General features: G+C 57.9%; 2 protein-coding genes across 2 annotated transcripts; one reads left to right on the forward strand and one right to left on the reverse strand.

The window, feature by feature from the left end:
• Positions 1-12,801: 12,801 nt before the first annotated feature.
• Positions 12,802-17,136, forward strand: LOC308274116 (oxaloacetate tautomerase FAHD2A, mitochondrial; the record flags this gene model as incomplete). Its single annotated transcript, XM_080711518.1, has 7 exons — positions 12,802-13,043; positions 14,945-15,161; positions 15,918-15,977; positions 16,120-16,282; positions 16,683-16,791; positions 16,871-16,958; positions 17,074-17,136. The coding sequence occupies 7 exons, from the start codon at positions 12,802-12,804 to the stop codon at positions 17,134-17,136; spliced, it is 942 nt and encodes a 313-aa protein (XP_080567644.1).
• Positions 17,137-17,948: 812 nt separating this feature from the next.
• On the reverse strand, positions 17,949-26,476 carry GPAT2 (glycerol-3-phosphate acyltransferase 2, mitochondrial; the record flags this gene model as incomplete). Its single annotated transcript, XM_080711452.1, has 21 exons — positions 17,949-18,065; positions 18,189-18,244; positions 18,666-18,731; positions 18,810-18,930; positions 19,008-19,139; positions 19,465-19,542; positions 19,631-19,779; positions 19,851-20,109; positions 20,176-20,246; positions 20,665-20,783; positions 21,041-21,123; positions 21,266-21,388; positions 21,679-21,891; positions 21,981-22,080; positions 22,302-22,435; positions 22,734-22,833; positions 24,673-24,801; positions 25,026-25,130; positions 25,509-25,582; positions 26,212-26,325; positions 26,435-26,476. 21 exons carry the CDS (start codon positions 26,474-26,476, stop codon positions 17,949-17,951), a joined length of 2,385 nt encoding a protein of 794 aa, XP_080567578.1.
• Positions 26,477-27,535: the final 1,059 nt, after the last annotated feature.

Consider the following 27,535-nt stretch of genomic DNA (forward strand, 5'->3'; position numbering starts at 1 on the left):
TCAGAGGTAGAGTGACCCTGGGTCCAATCCCCAGTACTATACACACACACACACACACACACACACACACACACACACACACACACCAGAATTTTAAAAAATGAGCCTCCAGGTCTTGGAAATAAATCCTGGATGTTCCCCAGTTTTGGGGTGATTCCAAGGCCCACATGGAGGCCGGCCAGCTGAGGACGCGTCTCTGCCCATCAGGCCAGCGGCGGTGATCAGTGGCCACACATCCAGGGCAGGCCGCAGCCACAGACGGGAGGGGGGGACCGGGGGCGCGGAGCCTGCTGTGGGCTCGCCGTCCCTCCCACCTCGATGGCGCAGGATATAAACGCGAGCCCCTTCCCCACGAGCTCTGTGCCACGGCCCCCACAGGCCAGTCTGCCGCTTAGAAGACCTCTAAAGGGCTTCTCTAAGTTTTTTGGGTTGGGTTGTGTTTTTTTTAGGTACTGGGGATGGGACCCAGGGGCATTCTACCTCTGAGCGACACCCCCAGCCCTATTTTTTATTCTTTATTTTGAAACAGGGTCTCACTGAGTTGCAAAGGCCTCACTACGTAGCTGAGGCTGGCTTCCAACCTAGCGATCCAGTCTCAGCCTTTCAAGCTCTGGGATGACAAGCGGGCGCCCCCGCTCTCCCCCCAGGATTTCTATTCAGCCACCGCAGGCCGCAGCTCCGAGTGTCGTGCCCCTAGTTGGCCACCAGGTGGCGACAGTCGCCACACCAGCCCTCTCGCGCTGTGTCTATTCCTTAGCAGCCCCACAGACACTGGTATTTCTTGTCCCGTTCTCCTCGTGGTCTCCCTCCTAAAACATGCTGAGTGTATCCAGCAAGAGTTAACAGGGCACCAGGACACGCCAAGCCAGATGCCGGGGAGAGGGGCACAGCCGCGTCCTCCTGTTTCAGGAATCAGATTAGGTCGCGCGCAGTGGCTCCTCTGCACAACGGGGGCACGCTCAGCTCCGCGTGCACACAACCATTAGGCTCGCCTTCGAGTCCTGAGAAAATAAAAATGCTCGAGAGCCAGGCGTGGCATAACCCCAGCACTTGGGCGGCTGAGACGAGGATCACAGGTTCAAGGCCTCAGGAACTTAATGAGAGCCCAGCAACTTAGCAAGACCCTGCTTCAAAGTACAAAGGGATGGGGTGCACCTTGGAGGTAGAATGCTCCTGGCTTCAGTCCCCAGTGTGTGTGTGTGTGGGGGGGGTCTGAGAACTCCACTCACACCGGGCACCGTCCCTGATGGGTCCAGATGGCTGGAAGGAAGCGGGCCTGGTGGCGCACACTTGTAATCCAGCCTTCGGGAGGCTGTGACCGGAGGATCGCAGTTCGCAGACAGCCCCAGCTATTTAGTGAGGCCCTCTGCAACTCAGTGAGACCCTGTTTCAAAATAAAGAATAAAAAATAGGGCAGGGTTTGTAGCTCAGAGGTCGAATGCCCCAGGGTTCCATGCTCAGTACCCCCCCCCCATAAAAACCAGATGGCTAGAAGGAGGCAGCCCATGGCCCCTGGGAAGGGGCCTCCTACACAGTGGGTCCAAACAGCTGGTTCTCACAGGATTGAACTTCAAAACAGCCGCACCTGTCCCTGGGAGGCTGGGATCTTTCTGCAACCTCAGGCCTTCTGTCTGTGACCTCTGCTGGATGGGAGCTGGAGGGACCTCAAGAGCGTCCTTCCAGTCCCTGCCGGCCCCTGGGAGGCTGTCCAGGTTGCCGCCTCGTGCAGTCCTGAGCCTCGGATCCTCCGGAGGCCCCTTCCCCGCCCACTGGAGCCCCCAGCTCCGGGTGTAAACTACAGGAGGCTCTCTTGCGCGTTTATCCAACACCTTCCCCACGCCGCCGGCCACGCTGCAGGGAGGGAAGCCACCCAGCAGCGGCCAGCCTCCCTGCTGCCAGGAAATGCCAGCGTCACGGGGCCAGCAGAAGGCAGCGAGAGACGTCCCAGGCAGCGAGCCCCGCCATCAGAGGAGCTTCCGGGGAGCGCAGGTCGGGAGGCCGAGCCAGCGGGGATGCCGGGATGATGGCCCAGGTCGCAGGCTGCCCGCCAACCGCCAAAGCGAAGCCAAAACCAGGGGCTGCAGAGGCGCACCCCTAGAGTCGGAAGGACTGGTGATGAGCGGGGGGAGCTTCGGCCTCCCCCACCCCGCCTCCCTCACGTCCCGCGCAGCACAGAGCAAGAGCGGCCCATGAGTCGCTGGGTTTGGAGACCAGCTGCTGGGACCCCTCGGGCTGGAGGGCGCTCCTTGCTGCTTCTTCTTTTTTTTTTTTTTTTTTTTGCGGGTCTGGGGATGGAACCCAGGGGCATTCTACCTCTGAGCTGCACCCCCTGCCCTATCTTTTATCCTTTATTTTGAAACAGGGTCTCACTGAGTTGCAAAGGGCCTCACTAAGTAGCTGAGTCTGTTCCTGAACCGCAATCCTCCTGTCTCCACCTCCCAAATGCTGGGATGACAAGCGTGCGCCACCACGCCCAGATCCGCCTTCTCTTTTGTGGCCCCCATTAACGTTCTCTGTCCTGGACAAACCCCCCAGCTCGTGGGCACTTTGACCCAAAGCAGGGACTGCAAGAGCCTTGCCCGCTGGCCCGGCCCTAGCCCATCGGGCCAGGGGACACCACAGGCCAGCCATCCCCAAAGAGGACACTGCTGGAGCGCGAGGCCGGACTTTGCCTGGACCGGCTGCTTGTACAGGGAACCTGCAGAGCCCTGCACGCGGCTGCTGCGTGCTTCAGAATCGACCAGAGGGAGGGGCCGTCCACACAGGGATGGGCCTTGTGGGCCAGGGCATCAGAGGAAACTCCCGCCGCCCACTCGCTTACACATCCACCCTGTGTCCAGAGGCGGGTGCAGATCGCAGGTCGGCTGTGCCCATGGCCGGGGCGGGGAGGAGCTGAGCCCTAGGAGTGGGTGTTTTGGCCATGTTGGCACTGCTCTGAGCCAGACATCAGATGCACACCAGGCCTAGAGGAAGGGAGATGTATTTGCTTATGGCCACCTGTTAATCAGGAGCTCGAGATGGTGGGAAAGGTGATAAGTTGGGTCCCTCCCCCACGTGATCTCAGCAGCGGGAAGAGGAGGCGGAACCCCGGAAGCCAGAAGCGGCGATATCGTGAGACCCCAGGTGCCTCGAGACTCCAAACATCGCAAGATACAGATGTCGAGAGAATCGGCATGCCTGTAAACAGCGGTGCCTCCGATCCCCCACGAGACTCGGCCAGGACTCTGCGCAGCTCTCCAGACGCGTGGCCCGTCAGTCCCTCCCCCACGGCCGGCTGACTCTCTGGAGGGGCGGGTCGAATAGGCGGTTGGTGTTTTCACCGCCCTCAGAAACCCCCAACTCTATTTTCAACCTAACGAGGGTCAGAGGCAGACGCTGCCGCTAGGTGGGAACATCGCTCTCTCTCTGCCTCCATTCCCTCAGGACCCGCCTCTGAGCCTGAGGTCTGGGGTGCATTTTGCATCCATAATGCGCAGCCGGGCGCGGTGGGGCACGCTGGTCATCCCCGCACTTGGGAGGCTGAGACAGGAGGATTGCGCAGGTTCGAAGCCAGCCTCAGCTACTTAGTGAGGCTCTCAGCAACGTAGCGAGACCCTGTTTCCAAATAAAGTATAAAATAGGGCTGGGAGTATAGCCCTGAGGTAGAAAGCCCCTGGTTCCACCCCCAGAACCACACACACACACACACACACACACACACACACGTGCACAAGTAAGATGAGGCCCGCCAGGAAGACGCCACGCAGCCTTGGGAGCCAGGCTTGGCCCGTGGGCAGGCCCCTCCTGGGGGACGGTGCAGCCATCAGTGGACCGTCCGACCCCCAGGCCGCCCCCGCCAGCCACTTGGCACCTTCTGGCTTGGTCTGTTCCTGGCTCAGCACCCTCACCCCTGCAAGGCCCCCTCCCGTTCTGCTCACTTGGCTGGCTTTGATTTTTTTTTTTTTTTTTTTTTTTTTTGGTGGTACTGGGGTTCCTGGAAGCCCTTCTACCTCCGGGCTACACTCCCAGACCCATTTTTACATTTTTATTTGGAAACAGGGTCTCCTAAGCCAGCGCGGCTGGCTTCGAACCTGCGCGCTCCTCCTGTCTCTGCCTCCCAAGCGCGGGGATGACAAGCGTGCCCACCACGCCCGGCTGGCTTTGAACATTATCGAGCCTTCTGGGAGGCGGGGTCCCTCTGCCCAGGATGCCCCCACCCCCTACCAATAGAAAGGCTCTGGGAACTTCTCTCTTGCCCAAGCCCCGGGCGCCCTGAGGGCGAGAGGAGGGTCAGCTGACGGCCCTCCCTCCGTGTGTGTGTGTGTGTGTGTGTGTGTGTGTGTGTGTGTGTGTTACTGGAGATTGAAAACAGGGGCATTCTACCTTCTGAGCTATAACCCCAGCCCAGTTTGATTTTTTATTTTGAAACAGGGTCTCAGTCATTTCTGAGGCTGGCCTCAAGCCTGTGCTTCTCCTATCTCGGCCTCCCAGGGACTAGGATTACAGGTGTGCGCGGCCATGCTTGACGGCCTTCTGCCCTCTGCACTCCAGGTTGTCCCTCACCTCCAGGGGAGGAGCGCAGGAGCAGGGGCCTAAACCAACAGGGGGGGGGGGTGCTTTCCTAGGTCACCGTCATTGGCTGAGGGATGGGCACGTGACCCAATCCGAGCCAATGAGGCCCAGGGAGGCCCCTGCCGGGAATGCCGGGAGGAGGCGCTCCCTCGAGGCTTACTTTCTCAGTTGGTGGCCACCTGAGGACGAGGCCGGGGAGCAGAGGGCTGGCCGGGGGATGAAGAGGGCCAGGGAGCCCCGACTGCACCCCGCACTCCCCCCAGTCTCTGCGCTTTCCCACTTACAGGAGCCCCGAAAGCATCCCGGCCCCTGCCTCGGCGGCTGGAGCTGGGTGTTTGACACTTTCAGCTGCAAAAGTCTCAACTGCTAATGTGGAGATGAGCTGTCGGGCAGTGAACATGCTTCCAGGGTCCAGCTGGCCCGCGCTTCTCCCTGCCGGCCGAGAGCCCCTTGCAAGGAGGAGCCTTGGCCTGCGCCGGGCCGGGTGGCTGGCCATGGGGAAGGGAGTGCCCAGCTGAAGTTTCCAGACAAGGGAGGCCTGGGCAGGGTGCCCAGGGTGAGGCTGGGCCCGCCGGGGCATAGGGCGGCTCTCCCGGGACCACCCCTCCCGAGGGCTGTGTGCTCTCAAGGGCAGCCGGCCTGGGCACCCCCTTTCCTGGGCTCTTCTGGCTGCGCCCCGCCCCTGAAGTACAACACACACTAGAGCACTTTTTCCCAGTTTGGAACAAAAATCACCAAAATACAGTAAAACATCCAGAAACTATAAATAAGGCTCCAAAGAGCAGGTCATCGGCTTGCTCCTGACAGCCAGCTGAGGTTTCGAAATCCTCGGGTTCCTCCCCTTGTTGACAAACTTGCCCAGCCCAAGCGAAAGTTTCTCCTGGGCAGAGCAAACGGGACCCCGGGGAGGGGCCCTCGCCCCCTGCTGCATGCATTCCTGCCCTCGGCACTGGGATGGAAGCCAGGGGCGGTCTGTCTTCAAGCTACAACCCCAGCCCTGTTTTTATTTTGAAACAGGATCTCACTAGGTTGATTCACATCTCACTACTTGCTGAGGCTGTCCTCAGACCTGCGATCCTCCCGTCTCAGCCTCCCAAGTACTAAGTTTACAAGCATGTACGCCACCATGCCAGACTCTTTTTTTTTTCTTTCTTTTCTTAAAAAGTATTGTAACGGCCGGGCGTGGTGGCGCACGCTTGTAATCCCCGTGCTTGGGAGGCGGAGACAGGAGGATTGCGCTGGTTTAAGAGACCCTGTTTCCAAATTTTAAAAAAAGTATAAAATAGGTCTGGGAGTGTAGCCCGGAGGTAGAAGGGCTTCCAGGAATCCCAGTACCACCAAAAAAAAAAAAAAAAGTATTGTACCAGCCAGGCGTGGTGGCACACGCTTGTCACCCCAGCATTCAGGAGGCTGAGACCGGAGGATCTTGGTTTGCCGACAGCCTCAGCTACTTAGTGAGGCCCTATGCAACTCAGTGAGACCCGGTTTCAAAATAAAGAATAAAAAATTGGGCAGGGAGTGTAGCTCAGAGGTCAAATGCTCCTGGGTTCCATCCCTAGACCTGCAAAAAAAAAAAAAAAATTACCATGCCTGGGTGAACAGCAAGATTCCGTTTCAGAATAAAAATTTTAAAAGGCTGGAGGTTGTAGACAGAGCAACTTTTTGGGGTGTGTGTGGTCCTGGGGATAGAACCCAGGGCATTCTATCTCTGAGCTGCACCTCTATTTTTTTTTTTTTTAATTTCTTGCGGTACTGCCCTGTTTGTTTTGAAGCAGTCTTGCTAAATTGCTGAGGCTGGCCTGCATCCTCCTGTCTCAGCCTCCCAAGTCCCAGGACGAGTGGGCCACCACAGCGGCTCCTAATCATGTCTTAAGGACCCCTCCCCCCCAGGGCAGCCTTGGTGGCCGAATCCCACACGAGGCTCAGTGGGACCTAGCAACTTCAAAGCGAATCCCGAGTGTTTTCAAAACTACTGCGCTTCGCTGTGACTGAGCACAGGCCCCATACTGAAGCCGAGCCGAGCAGACGCAGGGAAGCCAGCGAGGCTGTTGGCTCAGCTGCAGACCCTCAGCTCAGAGCGCGGGAGGGGGCGCCGGCCCAGGTGACACTCGTCCCAGGCCCGTCACGCAGCCGCGATCACAGTGGCGACTGAGAGTTGAGGAGTTTCTGGCCAGCAGCCCCGCACTACGGAGCCAATAGGGAACCCATCACCGTCCAGGCCGCCGCAACTGGGGCCAGGAGCCAGTGGACACTCCCCTGTCCTGCACACACCAATTCTCTCTTGAAGGAATGGCCGGCTTGCTGTTGGGCTTTGGTGGGGACTGAACATTGACTCGTGGGATAGCAGGTGATATCTACCTGGCCGGAGCTTCCTCAGACAATCTTGGTGTCGTCGGACCCACCAGGTCATAGAGTTGGACCTGTGCCTCAGCAATCTGTCAGTGAACGGAGATGGGGGCAGGAGAGCTCGGGAGAGATGCGGGTGTGCAGGGCAGGGGCCTCAGGCCCCTGAGTCCAGGCGCGTTGCCCGCTCTCAGTCCATGCCTGCGCCTCCTGGTATGCTCTTCAGGGTCAGTTCATTGAGGGAGGGAAAAAAAAAAAAACACGCAGGAGCCAGGTGTGGTGGCGCACGCTTGTCATCCCAGCATTCGGGAGGCTGAGACAGGAGGATCACGGTTCAAGGCCAGTCTCAGCTACTTAGTGAGGCCCTCTGCAACTCAGTGAGACCCTGTTTCAAAGTAAAGAATAAAAAATAGGGCTGGGGTGTCACTTGGAGGTAGAATGCCCCTGGGTTCCATTTCCAGTACTGCAAACAAACAAACAAACAACAACAAAAAAAAAAACTCCACAACAAACAAACCAACCAAGCAGGACCTAGGGTGGGTATGCACAAGGTTGCTGCCCAAAGGCTGGAGCTCTGGCTCAAGAATAAGGACCGGCACAGGTGAGAGCACCTTGGGGCTATATTTGGCCTTCTGGAATGAGAGGGGCCAGCGTATGGGTGTACACTGATTCGTGCATAGTTGCCAGTGGGTTCGAGGCAGGGCAGAGGCCCTGGGACAGGAAGCACGAACGCAGCCGTCTGCACCCCTTTGTGAGGTTGGGGAGCTGAGCGGGAAGCCGAGAGGCTGGTGGGTGTCGGGGAATCAGGCCCCGGCAGCCCTCAGAATCATCCAAGTTAAGGATCGTAACTGTGCAAACGTCATTGGTCCCCCACACCCGATTCTGACCAATCCTAAAAGAACAGAAAACCTCAACAAGGTTTAAAAGCTCATCCCCAAGGGCTTCAAGGTCACTCTCTTTCCAGGACTCCCTCTTGGGGGGGGGGCTGCTCATTCTCTATCTTTCCCAACTTAAAATTTCTTTCTTTTCCTCCGCCTCCTCCTTCTTCTCTTCTTCTTTTGTGATACTGGGGATGGAACCCAGGGGCATTCTACCTCCGAGCTACACCCCCTGCCCTATTTTTTATTCTTTATTTTTATCCTCTCACTGAGTTGCAGAGGGCCTCACTAAGCAGCTGAGGCTGTCCTTGAACCACGATCCTCCGGTTTCAGGTTCCAGAATGCTGGGATTATAAGTGCGCACCACCACACCCTGCCATCTTTCTTTTCTTTCTTTTGGCGGTACTGAAAATTGAACCCAGCGGCATCTACCTCCCAGCCATACCCCCAGCCCTATTTTTTTTTTTTTTTTTTTGTGGTACTGGGGATAGAGCCCTTCTACCTCCGGGCTACACTCCCAGACCTATTTTTATATATATATTTTATTTGGAAACAGGGTCTCTTAAGCCACCAAGGCTGGCTTCGAACCTTCGTGATCCTCTTGTCGCCGCCTCCCAAGCGCGGGGATTACAAGGGTGCGCCACCACGCCCAGCAACCCAGCCCAATTTTTTATTTTGAAACAGGGTCTCACTAAATTGCAGAGGGCCTCACAAAATAGCTGAGGCTGGCTGAAAACCTGCGATCCTCCTGTCTCAGCCTCCCAAAAACTGGGATTACAAGCGTGCCCACCACCCCAGCTTAAACTTTCATATTTCTATGCCCTTCATTAGACCTTGGACTTCATTTGTTGCGATCCACGGGACAAGAACCCTAATAAGAGGAAACGCCCCCAATCTCAGCGCAGCTGGAAGGTCAAGGACTCAAGAGGAGCAGGGGTGTGGCACCACCGAGGGCTGTCAGTTCTGCCTCCTGACCATCCTGAGCGATGGCCATCTCCATCACACCCAGCCCGCTGCCTCCTCTGCACGGCTCTTGTGCACCGGCCCTGGGAGCGTGGCAAGTGCTCGTCTGGCCACCGTGCCCCCGATGGAGGCTTTTCAATGGAGGCCTGTTCTCTAGCCTGGAGGCTGTCTCATTTCCCCACTACCCCACCCTGTATAGCACGGGGTATGTAAAGCCAGTGTAGCTCAGTGGGTCCCGACGGCTGGACTTGGGGCTTAGGCATCCCGGCCCCACTCCTCATTCTGTCTGTATCCTCATGGGCAAAGCAATTCCGGCCTCGGGTTCCCCAGGAGTACCATCCCTCACTCAGCATGTCAGTCAGAAGACAAAAATATCTGTCTCTGTCCACCTGCATGCTAAGACTTGGCCTCTTCCACCATTCAACTCTCTGAAAGGTGGCGTATGCCTGTAATCCCAGTACTTGGGAGGCAGGAGGGTCACTGGTTCAAGGACAGCCTCAGCAAGTAGTGAGGCTCTCATCAATCTAGTGAGACCCTGTTTCAAAATAAAAATAAATAGGGCTGGGGATATGGCTCGGAGATGGAATGTGTCCTTGGGTTCGATGCCTAGTACCACAAACAATTAAATAAATAAAAATAAAAAATAAAAGAACAGGGCCTGCCCAGCTCGGGGAAGGCCAGGGAAGCTTCCAGGCCACACCGTTCCCGGAAGTGCTCCCCGTCGGCCCGCAACCCCAAGAGCACTCGGAGAGCGAGCGTCTCCCAACGCGCCCGACCGGAGCGCAGGCAGGGGGCGGAAGAAACGTTCCGGAGACGACCTGAACAACTTGCTTCCGGGAAGAGCGAGGCGCCGTCTATTGGCGGGCGCTCCGTGACGTCACCAGGGCGCGTCCCCGCAGGTCCCTTTAAGAGGTCGGCTGCAGGTGTGCTTCGGCTGGCGGTAGCTCTCGGCCGCCGCCCTTGACCTCGGCTCTGCAGGCCAGGACCCGGGACGCCGGCCGCCAGGCAGGGCCGGCCGCCGCGGTCAGGTAGGCTGGGTGTCTCGGGCGTAGGAAAGCGAGGGCCCGACGCGGGTCTCCGGCCCACCTCCTCTTGCAGCCTCTGAGCTTCAGGACTCGACAGGGTTGGCCTGAGCGCCGGCTGTGCGGCGTGTTGGCTGCCGCAGGAGCTCCGGGCCGCCTTGGCAGGTGACTTCCTCGTTAACCTCAGTCCCTTCTGTAGAATGGACACTCCCCGAGAGGATAGTTCTGCGGGTGGAATGAACATGTCTGTGGCCGTCACGGGGAAAGGGCAAACTGAGCGGGGCCTGGTTATCCAGGAGAGCGGGTGATAAGCCTCATCTCCAGACAGAAGGGCCTGGCTGATGGCAGGCCGGCCTCCAGGCTCTCCAGTTGGAAGCGGTGCCCTGGGGCACTGAGGATGCTTTGAAGCCAGATTATCTCGCTTGCGCAACACCTGGCTTCAAAATCAAGGCCGTTGTGCCCCTTGGACATGGATTCAAATGCCAGCTCTTTCTCCTTCTGTCTGTATGACCCTTGGACATTGAGCAAATCCCTTTTTTTTTTTTTCCGTGTGTGTGTGTGTGTGTGTGTGTGTGTGCGCGCGCGCGCGTGTGTAAGGGGGTACTGGGGATGGAATCCGGGGCATTCTACCTCCAAACTACACCCCCAGCCCTATTTTTCATTCTTTATTTTGAAACGGTCTTACTGAGTTTCAAAGGGCTTAAGTAGCTGAGGCTGTTCGTAAACCATGCTCCTCCCCTCTCAGCCTCCCAAATGCTGGGATTACAACCGTGCACCACCACACCCAGCTTCCCCCCCTTTTTTTTTTTTTGGTGGTACTGGGGTTCTTGGAAGCCTTTCTACCTCCGGGCTACACTCCCAGACCCATTTTTACATCTTTTTTATTTGGAAACAGGGTCTCTTAAGCGAGTGCGGCTGGCTTAGAACCTGCGGGATCCTCCTGTCTGCGCCTCCCAAGCGCGGGGATTACAAGTGTGCCCACCACACCCAGCTTCCCTTAACTTTCCCAAGCCCAGTTTTTCTCTTCAGTAAAATAGGGCTAGCGACACCTACCATCCACAGTTGTTAAGAGAATCAACTCAGACATTTTAGGTAGAACATTGGACGTAGTAGCTGGGAGCAGTGGGAAAAGTTACTGTTGTTTCAGTGTGCAGTGTCTGAGTTCAAGGACTCTGACTAGAGCAGTCTTTTGACAGTGGCACAGTTGGCACCTTGTGTAAGGAAGCAGCGGAGACAGCCCCTGATTTTCTGGCCAGACATGGAGGCCAGCACAGTAGCAATCTAAGTTGAATGAGTCTAAATGGACAGGGCAAATGGCTCAGGCCTGTAGACCAAAGGTTTGGGGCTCAGAGCTACCTCTGCATATTTTAGCATAAAGGCTTTGTGTGTGTGAGGGGGGTACTGGGGATGGAACCCAGGGGCATTCTACCTCCGAGTTACACCCCTAGCCCTATTTTTATTTTGAAACAGGGTCTTGCTAGGTTGATGCGAATCTCACTACTTGCTGAGGCTGTTCTTGAACCTGCAGTCCTCCTGTCTTAGCCTCCCAAGTACTGTGGGTTATAGGTGTGTGCCACCCTCCAGCTATAATGGGCTATTTTCAAAAGCAAGGCACCGTGCGCAGGAGGCACTGTGTGGGAAGAAGTGGAGAACAGACTTAAGAACAAAATAAACCAGCTGTGGAGGTTAAACCACCTGTAAACCAGCAACTCAGGAGGCTGAGCTGGGGTGGTCACAAGTTCAAGGCCAACCTGGACTACATAGTGAGACCCTATCAATTTTTTTTAATTTTAAAAATACTTAAAGGTAGGGGGTCAGGATGTCGCTCAGTGGTAGAGTGCCCTAAGTTCAACCCCTAGTACCTAAAATAAGAAAATGAGCAGGCCTGGGAGGTAGCCTGTAGTGATCGTTGCTTGCTTCCTGGTTCCACTGTGGTGTGTAGTGAACGCTACTTGTTCCGTGGTCCTGCCACAGAAGCTTGCTGCTCCAGGCAGCTACCAAAAAGAAGTCTCTCACACAAAAATGATTGTGGCCGAGTCAGACATGCTAATATGGAGACAGCTAATATTTAATTGGGATGGTTGATAAGGATGCAGCTTGACAATTCTGGCCTCCTGCAGCCAGAGCCTGCCTTTTATTGAGGGTTAAAGCAAACAGCAAGGAGGTCACAAGTTAGAGTTACTGGCCAGGTTTAGGGAGAGGCAAGGTAAATGTTTCAGGGAGAATAGGTCACCGACGTCCAATTTCTGTCCCATCTGGCCCAAGGAAGTGTGCTTGTGGACAGTCTCCACGCAGCACGTACTGGACACGGCTGAGCTAGTCCGAAGTGGTGACCTCACGCATGGGCTAAGATGGCTCCGGCAGTGGCACCCAGTGCAGAGCTAGGCCCTGTATTTAGCAGTGAGACACAGGGCCCCAAGCCTGGGGGAGAGAGCCGACTGATGCTGGACTGCTGGCCCACTGGTAGTCCACAGCCTCTTCCCCCGCTGCACTCAGCAGCAGGAAGTGATGTCTAGGCGCACAGGCTGGGAGCGGATCCACAAGGCAGGGCGCCTGGTACAGACTGCGCCCCAGCATGTAGCAGTGGGAAGCATTTGCAGGGGGCAGCAGGGCAAGGGAACACTCAGGAAACCGCGTGAGGCCGCCTCTCTCAGCAGTGCCTACACATGCCACTGTTCAGCTCGGAGTGCCTCCTCGGGGAGCTGGGCAGAGGCAGGCCCATCGCCTGCACACCGCTTGTCCCATCTGCCTCCCCCAGCGGGACGGCATGGCGGGCTCAGCTCCCTTCACCTGCATCGCTTCTCCAGCACCAAGCACGTGCAGACTCCCAGAAAAGAGTAGTTGAAGGGACGCTGGAGTCCCTGGGCCTCGCTCAGAGCCTGGCATCAAGTAGTCACGAGGCACGACAGGGCGAGATGGCTTCTGCACTGCCCGCCTCACTCACGGCGTGCCAGGAACGGCTGTGGGCAGAGGCACTCATCTCTAAGATAACAGCTTTCGGAGCCCGACGCCGGTCCTGAGCTCGCTTCCCTCCACAGGTGCCGATGCTGGTCCCCGGCAGGAGGCTGCTCACAACCCTGCTGCAGGCTCCGAAGCGGCCCTTCCAGCCCTCCAGAAACATGAGATTGGTGCAGTTCCAAGCACCCCACCTGGCCGGGCCTCGCCTGGGCCTGGAGTCAGGGAGTGGTGGTGGGGTCATTGACCTCAACGCATTTGACCCCACACTCCCCCAGACCATGGTTCAGTTCCTGGAGCAGGGGGAGACCTCCCTGTCGGCGGCGAGAAGGTAGGTGAGGGCAGCAGCAGCCTGCAGCCACGGCCTGGTCCCTCCCGCCGCCAGCCTCTTCCCATCTGGGAAGCAGAACCTGCAGGTGGCTCCTCTTGCCAAGAGGAGCAGGGTGACAGCACTTTTCCCTTTTTACCTGCTCTGTTAAGAACCTAAGATATTTAAAACATCTTCAGTTTATAGAGGGGGAACCTAAGACCCAGGGAGGGCGATTACCTCTCCCACGACCACACGCCTGTGGTGGACCCAGGACTCGGTTTCATCCGCCCATTCCCTGGCAGACCAAGTCTCTGCTTGCCTCAGGGGTCCTGAGAGGGAAGCAGTCAGGGAGCCTGAGGGTGATTTAGGCTCCTGGCTCCTTACAGGAGATGGAATGCAAAGAGATTTTGTCTAAGATAACTGGTTCCTGAGTTAGGGCTGGAGTGCGGCAGGGTGTCCCTCAAGCCAGTAGCTCTATGGAATCTGGTCCAAAAAGTTGATGAACAAACAGTAAATTAAAACCAGTTTAAGATGTTTTCACCTATTAAATTGGCAAAAATAGAAATGTTTGCCAACACAGTGTTGACATCGATGTGTTCATGTGGTCATATTCTCAAAAGGTTGGAAAAGACTGGAACCCACTCCTCGCCCCTCATTAGGGAATGGTGCGTCTCTAAAGTGCAGTCGTATGCAACCATAAAGAAAAAACTATTGTTCTGGAGAGATCTTCAAAGTGTTCTGTTTAGCCAGGCATGGTGGCACGTGTTTGTAATCCCCGCGCTTGGGAGGCGGAGACAGGAGGATCGTGCAAGGTTCTTGCTGGCTTAAGAGACCCTGTTTCCAAATAAAAATATAAAAAATAGGTGTGTGGGAATGTAGCCTGGAAATAGAAGGGTTTCCAGGAACCCCAGTACCACCAAAAAAAATACCCCCAAAAAACCAGAAAACAACCAACCAAAAAAAAAAAAAAAAAGAAAAACCTAAGTGTTCTGTTTAAAGGCATATATAGTGCCCGTCTGCTTAGGAAGGGAACGAAGCCTCTTGGAGAGCGGCCTTAAGAACTGCTCAGGCCGGTGCCCAGTCCACATGTTCCCACTTGTGCCTTTCCAGCCCTGTGTGGTCATGAATTATCTAGCAGGGGAAGCAAACACTGGGTATGTAACAGGGATATGCTGATGTCAAAGAACAGCTGGGCTTAATTTTCCACACTGATCCTGACGTTCATAGATCCAGAAGATATATTTTTCTGAGGGTTTTGTTGTTGTTGTTGTTGTTGTTGTTGTTTTTTTTTTTGTCTTTGGAACTGGGGATCAAACTCAGAGCGCTGCACCTGCTTTGCCACTGAGCTATGTCCCAGACCCCAGAACATTTATTTATTTATTTATTTATTTTGTGGTACTAGTGGTGGAACCCAGGGGCTTTCTACCTCCGGGCTATACCCCCAGACCTATTTTTATATTTTATTTGGAAACAGGGTCTCACTAAGTTGCTGAGAGCCGCACTAAGTAGCTGAGACTGGTGGTGAACCCGTGCGATCCTCCTGTCTCAGCCTCCCAAGCACAAGGATTACGAGCATGCGCCACCATGCCCAGCAAAACTATGTATTTTAAACAGCAAAACTCATGGATATTGCAGGGTCTCTCCAGCCTGCCCCAGCACTGCTGACCCCTTCCCAACAGCCCCTCCTATGCCGGGAGTGGTGGTGCATGCTTGTAATCCCTGCACTTGGGAGGCTGAGACAGGAGGATCGCACAGGTTTGAAGCCAGCCTCAGCTACTTAGTGAGACCCTTTTTCCAAATAAAGTATAAAATAGGTCTGGGAGTATAGCCCAGAAGTAGAAAGCCTCTGGGTTCCACCCCCAGTACCATTAAAAAAAAACACACACACAAAAAAAGCAGCCCCTCCTGCTTTCTCTCTGCAGAGCCCTGAAAGCCCAGTTGCCAGTCCTCCCACGCTCAGAGGTGACCTTCCTGGCCCCAGTCACGCGGCCAGACAAGGTGATCTGCGTGGGCCTGAATTACGTGGACCACTGCAAGGAGCAGAACGTGTCTGTGCCCAAGGAGCCCATCATCTTCAGCAAGTTCAGCAGCTCCATCGTGGGACCCTACGATGAGATCGTCCTCCCACCCGAGAGCCAGGTCAGTGGCCTCCCCACCACTCCGGAGTCCCCGGGCCAACACGGCACGTTCAGCTTACAGGAACTCTGTCACCCAGTAATGCAAGCCAAACTACAAAGTGGGCCTGGTGCTGCACACCTATAATCCCAGTACTCGAGAGGCTGAGACGGGAGAATTGCAGCAAGTTAGCAAAGCCTTCCACAATTTAAAGAGACCCTGTTTCAAAATTTAAAAAAAAAAATAGAGCTGGGGTGTAGTTTAGAGGTAGAATACCCCTGGGTTCAATCCTCATTACCACACACAAAAACAATTAGCCAATTTGAAAGGCTGAGAAAGCTACTTTGTAGATGTTTTGATTTGGTGGTAGTATTTGCTCAAATTTTATAACTGCTTTTCTTCTTGTGACTTGCTTGAGCCTTTGCCCTGTCTGCTCTGGGGCACTGATGTATAGTCACCAAAGTTAACAGTTATAGCACCTGCCTGCAGCACAGCAGTCACATGCCTAGCTTCTGTTACTTTGTTGCAGGCCTCGGAGTGACTTTAACTCAGTCCTCCAGCCATGTGCAGCTCCTGTTAGTAGCAGAACTGTGCCTGTGTCCAGGGGGCCCGTGTCCAGGGGCGCTGCCACCTGCCAGTCCCAAAGCCTGTGGGTCTACAGTCTCTTCCCGCCACTCATTGGCTCTGGTTCGTGGTGAATGCAGTGGACTGGCAGCAGAGGCCACTGTCCAAGCCTGGGCCAGGGCCGCTGTGGCTCACAGCGCCTCTCCCGCTCTACAGGAGGTGGACTGGGAGGTGGAACTGGCCGCGGTCATTGGGAAGAAAGGCAAGCGCATCCAGGTGAGGTGGGGCCCCAGCTGCTGCCTCTGCCATGATGCATGTGTGCCGCGGCACCTACCTGCTCCAGGCGCAGCCTCGCCTCAACGATAACGGCTTGGAGATCCTGTGACTTACCTCCTCTGGCCAAATCCCCCGCCTGTAGGCCACAGACGCCATGGCTCACGTGGCCGGCTTCACCGTGGCTCACGACGTGAGTGCTAGGGACTGGCAAGTGAGGCGCAACGGGAGGCAGTGGCTGCTGGGGAAGACCTTCGACACCTTCTGCCCCCTGGGCCCTGCCATGGTCACCACGGACAGCGTAGCAGGTAGGTCCTGGCCTCTGTGCCTGCCCTTGCGCAGGGACCGGGGCATCAGGAGAAAGCAGCGTGGGGGGCATGCCTCTGCGTGCAGAGACGCCCCCAGCCCTTCCGTCACCTGCAGGGCCGGTGGCTCAGGCTTCCTGGCCCCTGGAGGGAACCCGGCCGACTGGTGTGAGGTTGCACTCATAAAGCGAGTCCCAGGGGATGGGTCAGACTTCTTTTCCCACAAGAGGGACGCAAAAGCACCAGCTGGACCTCCCTAGCCAGTGTGCACACGGGCAGACAGGGCCTTTTCACCTGGCCGGCCCCCACCTCCCCAATTTCGTCTAGATGATGGTTAGGGGGGCTCTGGGGGAGAAGGGGGGCTCTGGGGGAGAAGGGGGGCTACCTTGTGTTTTCATTTCAGATCCACACAACTTAAGGATCTGCTGCCGAGTGAACGGGGAGGTGGTCCAGGACAGTAACACCAACCAGATGGTGTTCAAGACGGAGGAGCTGATCGCCTGGGTCTCCCGGTGAGCGGCGGAGGCCGAGCGCCCTCAGCCCTCGGGTGCGGCCCCAGCTGCGCTCTCACCTGGCTCTTGCTTCCCCTAGGTTTGTCACTCTCTACCCAGGGGATGTCATCCTGACAGGGACGCCCCCAGGTGTGGGCATGTTCAGGAAGCCGCCTGTTTTTCTCAAGGTAGGTTAGCAGAGGAAAGGGGCAAGGGCGAGGACCAAGGGCCTGGCAGGGCAGGCTGTGCAGGTGTGTGTGCCGGAGCCGAGGGCTGAGCGCCTCGGGGCCTGCTATGTTGCAGAAGGGTGATGAAGTCCAGTGTGAGATTGAAGAGCTTGGCGTCATCGTCAACAAGGTGGTGTGATGGCTTCCTGCCAAATCCCAGACTTGCGATAAGACGGGGCATCTGCTCCTGCCTTGGTCCGACACCGCTCTTCTAGGTAGGAGGAAGACACTCTGCAATAAACGGCTAAGCCGAAGCAACAGCTTGCCTTCCATTTTTCTGTCTTCTATTTTATTTTTTGGTTGTACTGGGGTTCCTGGAAGCCCTTCTACCTCCAGGCTACACTCCCAGACCTATTTTTATGTTTTTTATTTGGAAACAGGGTCTCCTAAGCCAGCGCGCGCGGCTGGCTTCGAACCTGCGCGATCCTCCTGTCTCCGCCTCCCAAGCGCGGGGATGACAAGCGTGCGCCACCACGCCCGGCTCTGTCTTCTTTTAAAAGGGTCTTTTTTTTTTTTTTTTTTTAAGCAAGGTGTGGTGGCGCACGCTTGTCATCCCCGCACTTGGGAAGCGGAGACAGGAGGATCGCGCAGGTTCGAAGCCAGCCACGCCGGCTTAAGAGACCCTGTCTCCAAATAAAAAAGTATAAAATAGGTCTGGGAGTGTAGTCCGGAGGGTTTCCAGGAACCCCAGTACCATCAAAAAAATAAAATAAATAAATAAATAAAATAAAAGGGTCTTTTTTCAGGGGGCAAGATAGGGGGTTTTCACAGTATTGAGAGGTAGGAAGATCTATAGATACACGCCGAAGGATGGACAAGCAAGACACAGTGGAAGCACACGCTTTGTATTACAGCCCAGCTGAGGCTCCGCAGCCGCCTCTCAGCCTTCTGGCTCTAGACACAGCAGCGTCTGGGGCTGTGGAGTCCCAGAACAGGCTCTGGCCCGCCAGTCTAGCTGCAGATGAACTGTCGGATGAACTGCTCCAGCTTGTCCTGATTGTCCCGGTTGGCAAACGTAGGGGACAGATGGAGGCAGGGGCCTGCAGGGCTGGGCAGTTGCTGCAGCACCTAGGCCAGAGGATGGACTGTGAACTTCCTTACCAGGGCATGGTGCCCACAGAGCCAAGGGGCCAAGGAGACTTCATCAGGGCCAGCCCTGTGGGGTAAGGGACACACCCAGCCCCTTCTTACCCCCAGATCTCTGAAGGTCCAGACGGCGCTGAGGGCAAGGTTCGGGTCCGCATACTCTGGAAAGAAGAGAAGCAGAGGCTCTAGGAAGAAAGCCACTGGGCACAGCTTCTCTCTTACTCTTGTTTAAAGAAATAACCAGAGCCCGGCGTGGTGGGCACGCTTCTAATCCCAGCACTCGGGAGGCTGAGACGGGAGGACTGCGGTTCGCAGACAGCCTCAGCTACTTAGCAAGGCCCTCTGCAACTCAGTGAAACCCTGTTTCAAAATAAAGAATAAAAAATTGGGCAGGGGGTGTAGCTCGGAGGTCGAATGCCTCTGGGTTCCATCCCCAGACCCGCAAAGAACGAACCACCAGTAATCAGAATGGATGGAAGAAAAGGCTCCCTAGTTCTTCCTGGAGTCTGCCTACTTCCCAGCAGGGGGCAGCAGCCCGCCCACCTTAGCTCCAGGAGCCCTGGCTGGCTGCTTGGGACTCACCAAAGAGCCCTTCTTCCTGGGCAGTGGCCTGCAGGAACTGGAGCAGCTGCTCTGTGTAGCCAGACTCTGCAGGAGGAGACCTAGATTGCGTCCTGCACGGGCTGAGAGTGCCCTGAGCATGCACGGGAGGGAGGGAGGCCTCACCGGTGTCAGGCAGCTGTCCCTGGTGGAGGAAGGCAGCGGCCTGTGCGAAGGCTCTGAGCAGGGGGCTGAGCAGGCGACAGAGGAAGAGGAAGAAGTCGGGGCAGCGCAACTGCTGGCTGAGCTGGGGGGGACAAGCAGGATGAGGGCAGCCCCTCACTCCGTGGCTGCCTCCCTCCTGGACAGCTTCTCCTCACGCACCCTGAAGTACCGGCCCTCGGCCTCCTCAAAGTCATCGCTGTCGCTGTCACTGAAGTCCCCGCTTGGTTTCCACAGCAGTTTTGCGCTCAAGCGCTGCCGCCCTGTGTCACAGGCAGGCCGGGAGCCTGGGGTCTGGGGGCGTGGGAGCCATTGGTCCCTGGCAGGCTGGCCAGGGAGCAGCCCTACCACCCCCAAGCAGGTCCGTGCTGGTGAACCCAGTAAAAGCAGATCTAGGGAGCTGAAAAGGATGCCCAGGGTTGGGGCAAAAAACATGAAGGGGACCTCAAAGGTACAAACGTCCAGCCCTGTCATGAAACAGGCCCAGAGCAGGTGTGGTGAGCCAGGCTTCCTTGGGGCAGGACAGTGGGCAGCCTACTCCCCAGCACAGGGGCATTAGAGTCTGGGCAGCTGGCGCCCAGAGCCCCAGACAGGGATTCCCGCCAGCTGCCGTGCCTACCTCCTCTGCAACCAGGAGCCCACACTGGATGAGCCGGTCCAGCACCTCCTGACAGTAACAGTAGGAAGACTGGCAGGGCTGGAGAGAGAGGGGCAGGAGAGGAGGCCTGGGTCTGGGCCAGTCCAATCAAGGTATCCAGGTCCCAGGACCGCTGGCCCTGTCTGACCTGCAGCAGCAGCAGGTCCTGTGGCAGCAGGTGCAGCAGCAGCAGGATCTGGCGGTAGAGTTCATTCTGGCTGAGCAGCTCTATGCCCTGAAGCTCCCAGGGGCCCTCGGGTGGCACTCTTCCTGCCAGCAGCCCCCGCACAGCACAGGCTGGTGGAGAGGGCAGCATGTGGGGGGCATTCCCTCCCCTGCACACACCCGCCCCTGCCCCTCAGACTCACCGCCCACGGCCTCGCTCAGGAAGGCAGGCAGCAGCTCAGCACTCAAGCGGGCCAGGTGCAGGCGGGCCGGGCCAGGCCGTGGCAGCACCACCAAGTCCCCTGGGTGGAGCCGCAGCAGCACCACGTGCGCCCGCAGCAGGCTCAGCGCGTGCTGCACCAGGCACCGCAGCTGCCCTGAGAAGCCAACGTCGAAGCCACGAAGCAGCGTCTCCTCCGTCAGCCAGGAGAACTCCTCCAGGAGCCGCGACAGTGCCACGCCCTGGAGGGCAGAGCAGGCCTGAGCCAGGGGCCGCCCCGCCCCGGCCCGCCCCACCCTGTGCACTACCTTCTGGTGCTTGAACAGCAGCAGGGTCGACATGAGGGCCGTGCTCATCACCGCCGAGCTCGCCACGCTGGCTGGGGCCAGAGGGACTGGCGGTCAGGGCCGACCCCTCCATCGGCTGCCAAGTCTTCCCTGCCCAGCCACCCTAGGGAGGGGACAGCCCGAGGAGTGGCACCTGCCACATGTGCTGCGAGCCTGGCCTGGGGCTCCTGGCCCGTCCCTGGGTCCACAAAGTTCACCCACCATCAGTCTCGGCTGCTTGACAACAGCCTCAGACAGGCGCTGCAAGCCCCTCACCTGCGCTCAGCTCAGGTACCCAGCGGAGCCTGGGGTAGGTGGCTACCGCGGGCATGACTGAGGTGGCAGTCTGCACGCAGCTGCTCCCGGAGGCAGGGAGGGCCCACTCTCCTCATGTCCCAAGTATGCCACCAAGGGAGGGTAGGTAGGTGAGGAACAGAGGACCTGGCACCTGTCTGCCCAGGCTCCCCTCACCGTGCAGGACATGCCGGCTCAGCCTCCTGACCAGCAGCTGCTGCTCTTCCCTAAGGGCCAGAAGGGGCTGAGTCACTGGGGTCCACTCCTGTTCCTTCTCGGTGTCTGGGATGACGGTGCTGGACGGACACAGATCAAAGAATGATGGGCACAACCATCAAGACAGGTAGGAGGCCCAGAGCTCCCTCAAGGGGGTGTTTTCCACCCGGCCCAGGCCAGGGGAGCTTGGAGCCCCAACCCTTTCAGGCCTGTGTGCCATACCCCACACCTGGACTGCAGGCAAGGCGAGTATCTGAACTGTTCTGCTGATGTGCTTGTGTGGGTGGGGGTGTGTCCTGCTATAAAAGCTGAGGAGCTGCCACGGAGGCCTGCCCACCTTTGGCCCAGCACGATGGGCCGCAGCAGGTGCTCCAGGGTCTGCCTGTCGCCCCAACAACTTCTGGCGTTGATGGTATACTCCTGCCCAGGATGACACTCTTAGTGGTGTGCTCCGCCCACCAGGAACTGCACACGGCCCACCTGAGCAGGCAAGACTATCCCCGCAGTGGCCTTGAGGGCCAGGCTCCCCGACAGACTCCCAGCCTTGCCCCTCGCTCTGTACCTGCAAGGAGAAGGGCTGGGCAAGGTGTACCCGGACACAGACCCTACGACGGTAGCCCCAGCCACCGCACAGTCTCTGCAACACAGCCAAAGCTCCGCTCCAGAGCCCCAGGGGGGCCGAGGCCTGCGAGACAGAGATGCTGAGCACTGCCCTGGTGGGGCACTGCTCACAGGCAGCCCTCAGCAGCCCGCTCATGAATGCCTGGGCCTCACCAAGCTCGGCCATGAACCAGGAGGAAGGGGTTTGGAGACGTGCTGAGGACAGCCTGGGCAGGTGCTGGAGAACAGTGAGCACAGGCAGAACTCTGCACACACATGCCTCACTCCCCACCTGACCCCAGCCCTAGGGGACTCAGCCACCAGGCACAGTGTCGTGCCTCCTCTCTGGGGCCCCGAGGGGCAGAAGGGTCTCACGTGGCTCATGTCACACGGTGCATCTGGAGCCAGGTCGTAGGTGATGGCCACTGGCACCAGCGTAGCATCTGGAACGGTGCCTTCCTGGACCGCATGCACCACCAGTCCCAGCCAGGCCTGGCCTGAGGCTGAGAGCCGTGGCCCTGGCACCCCAGGGGCCTCCTCCAGGAAGATGAGCAGGGGCTGCCCATTGGCCAGCAGCTGCTCCACTGCCTGGAATGAAAGGGGAGGAGGCAGGTGCCGAAGCCCAAGCAAAAGCAGCCTCTGGTCTGGGCCAGCCCATGCACAGCCTGGGCACTCACCGCGTGGAGCACGGCCCTGGCAAGGACCCCCTCAGAGCTGTCCAGAGAGAGGGCGGCCTCAGGGGGTAAGAAAATCCCCCCGAGATTCCTCAGTAAAGCTCTGCAAGGAAGGGAGGAGGCTGGTGAGAGAGAGCTCTGGAGCTGGAGGCTAGCGAGGGCCTTGTGCCAGCCGGAGTCAGCTGGGTCCAGTCTGCATATGTGAGGCAGCCACAGCCCGAGATCTGGAGCCGGCCCTCCATCTGTACCACAGGCTGCGAGCAGAGGGGCCTTCGGGGTGCTGTCAGCATATGTTGCGCACCCCTGCCCAGGCCACAGCCTTACCTGAGGGCGGGCGAGCAGGCGCGGGGCTCCCAGGCCACGCGGAGTACTCCTAGCCCCTGGGACAGCAGCACGAAGGGCAGCAGGATCCCGTCCAGGAGTGACTTGTGTGTAGAGAGGAGGACGAGCGGCAAGCCCTGCGCCAGGGAGAGGCCAGCGGGAGTGCCCACCCGCCCCACTTGAAGGCCAAGCCCCGAGAGAGGGGAGGTCTCCCCAGCGCCTGCTCTGAGCACATTCCCAAAGCAGAGCAGCTTCTCAACAGCTTTTAAGGTAGTGCACTGACGTAATGACCAGGACCATGATGAAAAGGCGTTAGCAGCAGCCCCTTGGGAACAGGGCCGTGAGAGGCCAGGGAAGGTCGCCTGAGCAGCGAGCTTTCCCACCACCCACAGACAGGCGGGTCTGGACTTCCCACCCCGGCAGGCCAGGGCTTACCGCCTGGGCGGCCTGGTGGACCATCTTCACCTGGCCCTTGTGGAGCTGCACGTTCAGGAAGAGGCAGTTCAGGAGTCGCAGCAGCGCCCAGCTGAACAGCCTGTGGGGCACCACCCGCTGAGATGCCAGCCACGGCCAGACCGGAGGAACGGCCCTGCACGCCTCTAAGGCAGGCGCTGCCGTTGGCCCCATTTTACACAGAAGGAAGTGAGGCTCAGAAGAGCTCCGCCTGCTTAACAGCGAGGACATAAGAGGGTGCTCAGAACGGCAGGGGCTGCACCACCATGCTTGTGAGGTGCCAGTACTCTCCCATGCCTCAGAGCGAAGCTGGCTCACCTCGGATTCAGAGCATCTGCCTCCACATACCCTAAAGGAGATCAAAGGACCTAGACTCTCCAGGCAGAACTCAGCCTAGCCTCTGCCAACTACCGGGAAAGATGGAATAGAAGGGGAGGGGTAAGGATAAAAGGAGGATAGGGTACCACCGCAAGGTGGGGAGCAGAGGTTTGTCAAGAAGCCTGATGGGGGACCTGCTTTAATTGAGGACAGAGAAGTAAATCCAGTGAGGACAGCCTCATCAAACAGCAAGACTCTCACCAACCTAGTGAAACCCTATTTCAAAATAAGAATAAATCAGGGATTGGGGTATAGCTTGGAGGTAGAATGCCCCTGGGTTCCATCCCCACAATCACACACAAAAAGTAAATGCAGGGAGCAGGAGGTGCGGTGGAGACGGGGCACCCCTGACAACAGCCCAATGTGAGAAGAGTAGTCTGGAAGGGAGCCTCTGAGCACGGGGTGCCCCTGTGGCAGCCCACCCAGGGTGGGCTACTCAGCACATGACTGCCTAGGTGCAGACAGAAGTGGGTGCTGGCCGGTCGGACCCAGGGACTCTTTTGCAAAGGCATTATCACTGTGACGGGTATGAGATCTAAGATAGGCCAAGAGGCACTGGCAGCCAGGGTAGAGGTGGTCAGGTGCAGGGACTGGAGCCTCAACAAAGTCAAAGAATTGTCACAATGGAGGGCCTCTGCCTTCTGTTCGCGTCCAGCCAGTCACTCAGCACTGGAGACAGCTGAGCCCAAATTCCCCACCCTTCCTCCACTTCCCCGGCTCTAACACCAGCGGCAGATGTACAGCCCTGGCCTCAACTTTCCTCTCACTCCAGGCCCCTAGATCAACTCAGCTGCCCCCTGGGTCCTCCATCAGGGGCAGAAACTCCGCCCAAGACATCCTTCCTGGGCCAAACTCGCATCTCCCACGCCCAGCCCTCTGCACACGCTGCCAGGTTCTAGGACAGCAACAGGGCTCCCATGATCTCTCCCTTCCTCACTGCCCTGGCCCCGCCGCCCAGCCCACTGTGGGTCCTGGATTTCTCTATCCACCCTTAGCAACCTCTACTGTCCACCACCTCTCACCTGGACAGCTTTCCAGGTGCTGTTCTTCCCTGACTGGCCCCAGCTCACTGAGCAGTCACTCCTCACTGAAAACTCTGCAGGTACCCGCTGTGCTTCCCAGTGCCTCCTTATAGGGACCAACATGACCGGGTCCTTCCCTCCGGCTCTCAAAGCCCTCACCCGTCATTGCCAGCCTCCAGCCCGACCCGTCCTCCTAGCAAGACTGCTGCCCACCTCCACTCCAGCACCCCAAAGCTGGCTTTGGCCCAGCATACAACTCAGCTGCCCCTCTGGGTGCTCTCTCGCTCTCTCTGGACCCCTGTGCTTCCCTCTTGCTGCCATATGTATCTCTGCTCACTGCACCACCCCCGGTCACAGTGCTTTGCATCTAACAGGTGTGCAGACTTGAGCTGGGCAGGTGCGGGAGGGAGGCAGGTAAGGACAGCAGGCTTCAGCCCACTCTGCAAACACCATATCCAGCCCCTCTGGAGCCCAGCCAACACCCAGTCTCTGGAAGGGCAGCGCCCCCAGCACACAATTACCTGAGCAGGAGGGGCCGGGGTGGGGCCTGGACATGTCCCAGGATGCGCTGCACCTCTTTCTTGAGCAGGTCAGGTGCCAGGCCTTCCCCAGACCCTCCTGGGGTCCTCCCCGAGAGGAGGTTCTGCACCCTGGGGAGTGAGGGGAGGTGTTGGGCTGGGGCAGGCTGGAGGTCTCTCAAGTCACCTCCCAGAAAACACCCGCAGTCTCCACCCTTTTCTTTGAGAAGGGGCCCAGACAAGATACCACACTAGGAGCTTTGCCCAGCCAGCCCTCCCAACCACCCCAACCGGGAGCCTCTGCCACCTATAAGGGTCCCAGAAGTGTCAGCCAACCTTTGACCCCGCCTCCTCACCCGGGGCTTTCCATGATCCTCTTTGAGGTGTCCCTGTAGGGGGGTATGTGCTGTTCCAGGGACCACAGGAAATAGCAGAGCCTGCGAACCAGCCATCCCCGGAACCTGGACACAGCTCCCAGAGCAGAGGGAGGATGGTTCAGAGAGGGGCCGCAGGGGACCACTCATCAGGTAAGGACCACACCCCAGTCCCATGCTCCTCAAAACACCTGCGCTTAGCTTACTGCAAAGCAGGGAGGCACCTGCCACGGTGCCCTAGTCCCTCACCTCCCCCCAGGGGCCCAGATTCAGGGCCTGACACGCAGTGGGTGGTCCGGACATGCTTATGAAAGGACTGCCTCCCTGCCTCTCCCTGCTGTAGGTGTGGGCAGGGGGGCTTCCTTTCCATCACAGCAAGCCAATGGCAGCACCCAGCAGGACCCCAGCAGCCCGGCATCAAAGGGCCCTGCCCCACCCTGGCCGCCTCTCCACACAACTGACTACCTGGTGTTCTCCTCCTTCACCAGGATGGCGTTGCAGAAGCCCAGGTCCATTATGCTTCTGTGGAAGAGGGACTCCTGCCCAAGGAGGGCAGGGCAGCGTGTCTGGGGCCTGTGCACTGGCCAAGGGAGGCTCCTGACCTGCCTCTCCAGCCTCTGCTTAATAACCCTTCTGTCTACCACAGAAAGGTCACAGCACGGCGCCCTGCACAAGACTTCTGACCCAGACCCGACACTGACTCAGAAGGGTCGCGTGCAAACTCTACAGACTTGCCCTGGAAGAGTCACATTTTAAGTCTCTGGGAAGTCCTCGTCAACGGAAGACATCAGCCTGATCTCTTCGTGACCCAGGGCCCCCTCGGCACCAGCGAACAGCATGGACATTTAAGAGGTCTTCAAGTATGTGCCAAGGGCCAGGGAAGTCTGAGGAGACTGTCCCAAGCTCGACAACAGGATTTGTGCAAACATGGACACCAGCTCTCTGTCTCCCCTGAGGCCCCTCTGCCTCCCCCCCCCAACCTCGCTGCCTGGGAGCAGCCACGGCCTGCAAAACGCCCAATACCGTGATCTCTTCTCAAGGACAAAAGCAGACCAGAGGGGACAAGCACCACACTTGGAAAGACAACAAAGCAGCTTCCCCGCCTGTGGCTCCCAGCTCCGAGCCGGCCCAAGCTCCCCAGGGCGGGCCTGTCCCTGCCGCCACTCACCCAGCTCTTGGGGGTGCAGGTCTGGCAACAGCGGCCCACAAAGGGACGATACTTCCCCAGGAATGGGGTGACAGCCTCCAGCTTCAGTCCAAAGCCTGAGGACCACAGGCTGGTCTGGAAAAGGACCACGAGGAGAGGTGAAAGGACTCAGTCTTTGGCAGAGGGAGGAAAAGATCAGGAGTTAGAACAGAGGGCATTCTGGGTATGGAAAGGGCCACACTACCTCCTGGCCATTATGGCTGCCCCTCTGCTGGGTGTCATCCATGGGGTCTAGAAGATCTTAGAAGCAGGCACTTTTCTTTCAATAGGAACCTGACCTAGGGAAAGGTGTGAAAAGACCAGCCATGTCCAGTTTGACCCTAACCCAAGGGCTCCTGGGGTGACCCCAAGGTCCTAACCCAGAACAGAGGACATCCAGGCCAGCAGCAGTAAGGAGGACCTAGATTACAAGCTAGGAGCTGGCACAGATCAAAGCCCCAACCCACACCCAACTGTTAACTGGCCTCAAAAGGTCTCACAGCATCCAGGTGTGAGGGGGACTGGTCTCACCATCTCACCTGCCTGCCATCTAGCACAGATCAGGCCTGTACTGGAGACTCAGCCCTACTGTGCATGGGAAGAGCAGGCTGGACGGCAGGACAGAGGCACGAGACTGACAAAGGAACAGGCCCACCACCACAAGCCACCAGGTACAGCTCAGCGCCCCCCCCCAAGACAGCCCTTTATCGTTACAGGAACCTTTTTCTGGGTATTGGATGAGGAGAGGGGGTCAGAACAAGGAGAAAGGCCACACAAACCTCTCCTCAAAGAATGTTCACCCAACCGGTAGAAGAGAGACCGCCACGACCAGCCTCTCATAGCAATCTCCACAGAAGAGCCCACTTAGTATCTCAGCCCCTTCCTTTCCACAAAAGACCCTCCAACTAGCAAATATCCACTTTCCATAAAACAGCAATGAGCCCTTCCTGGAGCCAAAAGTGGGCTCTAAAGTCTCCCCTGCGCCAATCTCTCACCATGGCCCTGATCAGCTGACTGGCTTGTTTTCCTCATCCCCACAACACTATGCCCGTGCCAGCCAGAGTGCCCTTTCCTTCCCTGCCACCCCCCAAACACTGCCCATGGCTCTAAGTTCATGGTGCCTGTGGAACACCGCTCGGTCTCCCTCCTCCTCGGCTCCCTAGCCCCAGCCTGCCAGCCAAGGAGCATGTGAAGCCGCTGCACCACGCCACCTGCAGGGCTTCAGGAGGCGAGCCGGCCGGCCACCTCCACCGAGGGGCCAGGGGGGCTCGGCCGTGACTTCCTCTCCAGGTATCCCTCGGGCTCT

Source organism: Muscardinus avellanarius (genome assembly GCF_963383645.1).
Source record: "Muscardinus avellanarius genome assembly, chromosome: 15".
Lineage (NCBI taxonomy): Eukaryota > Metazoa > Chordata > Mammalia > Rodentia > Gliridae > Muscardinus > Muscardinus avellanarius.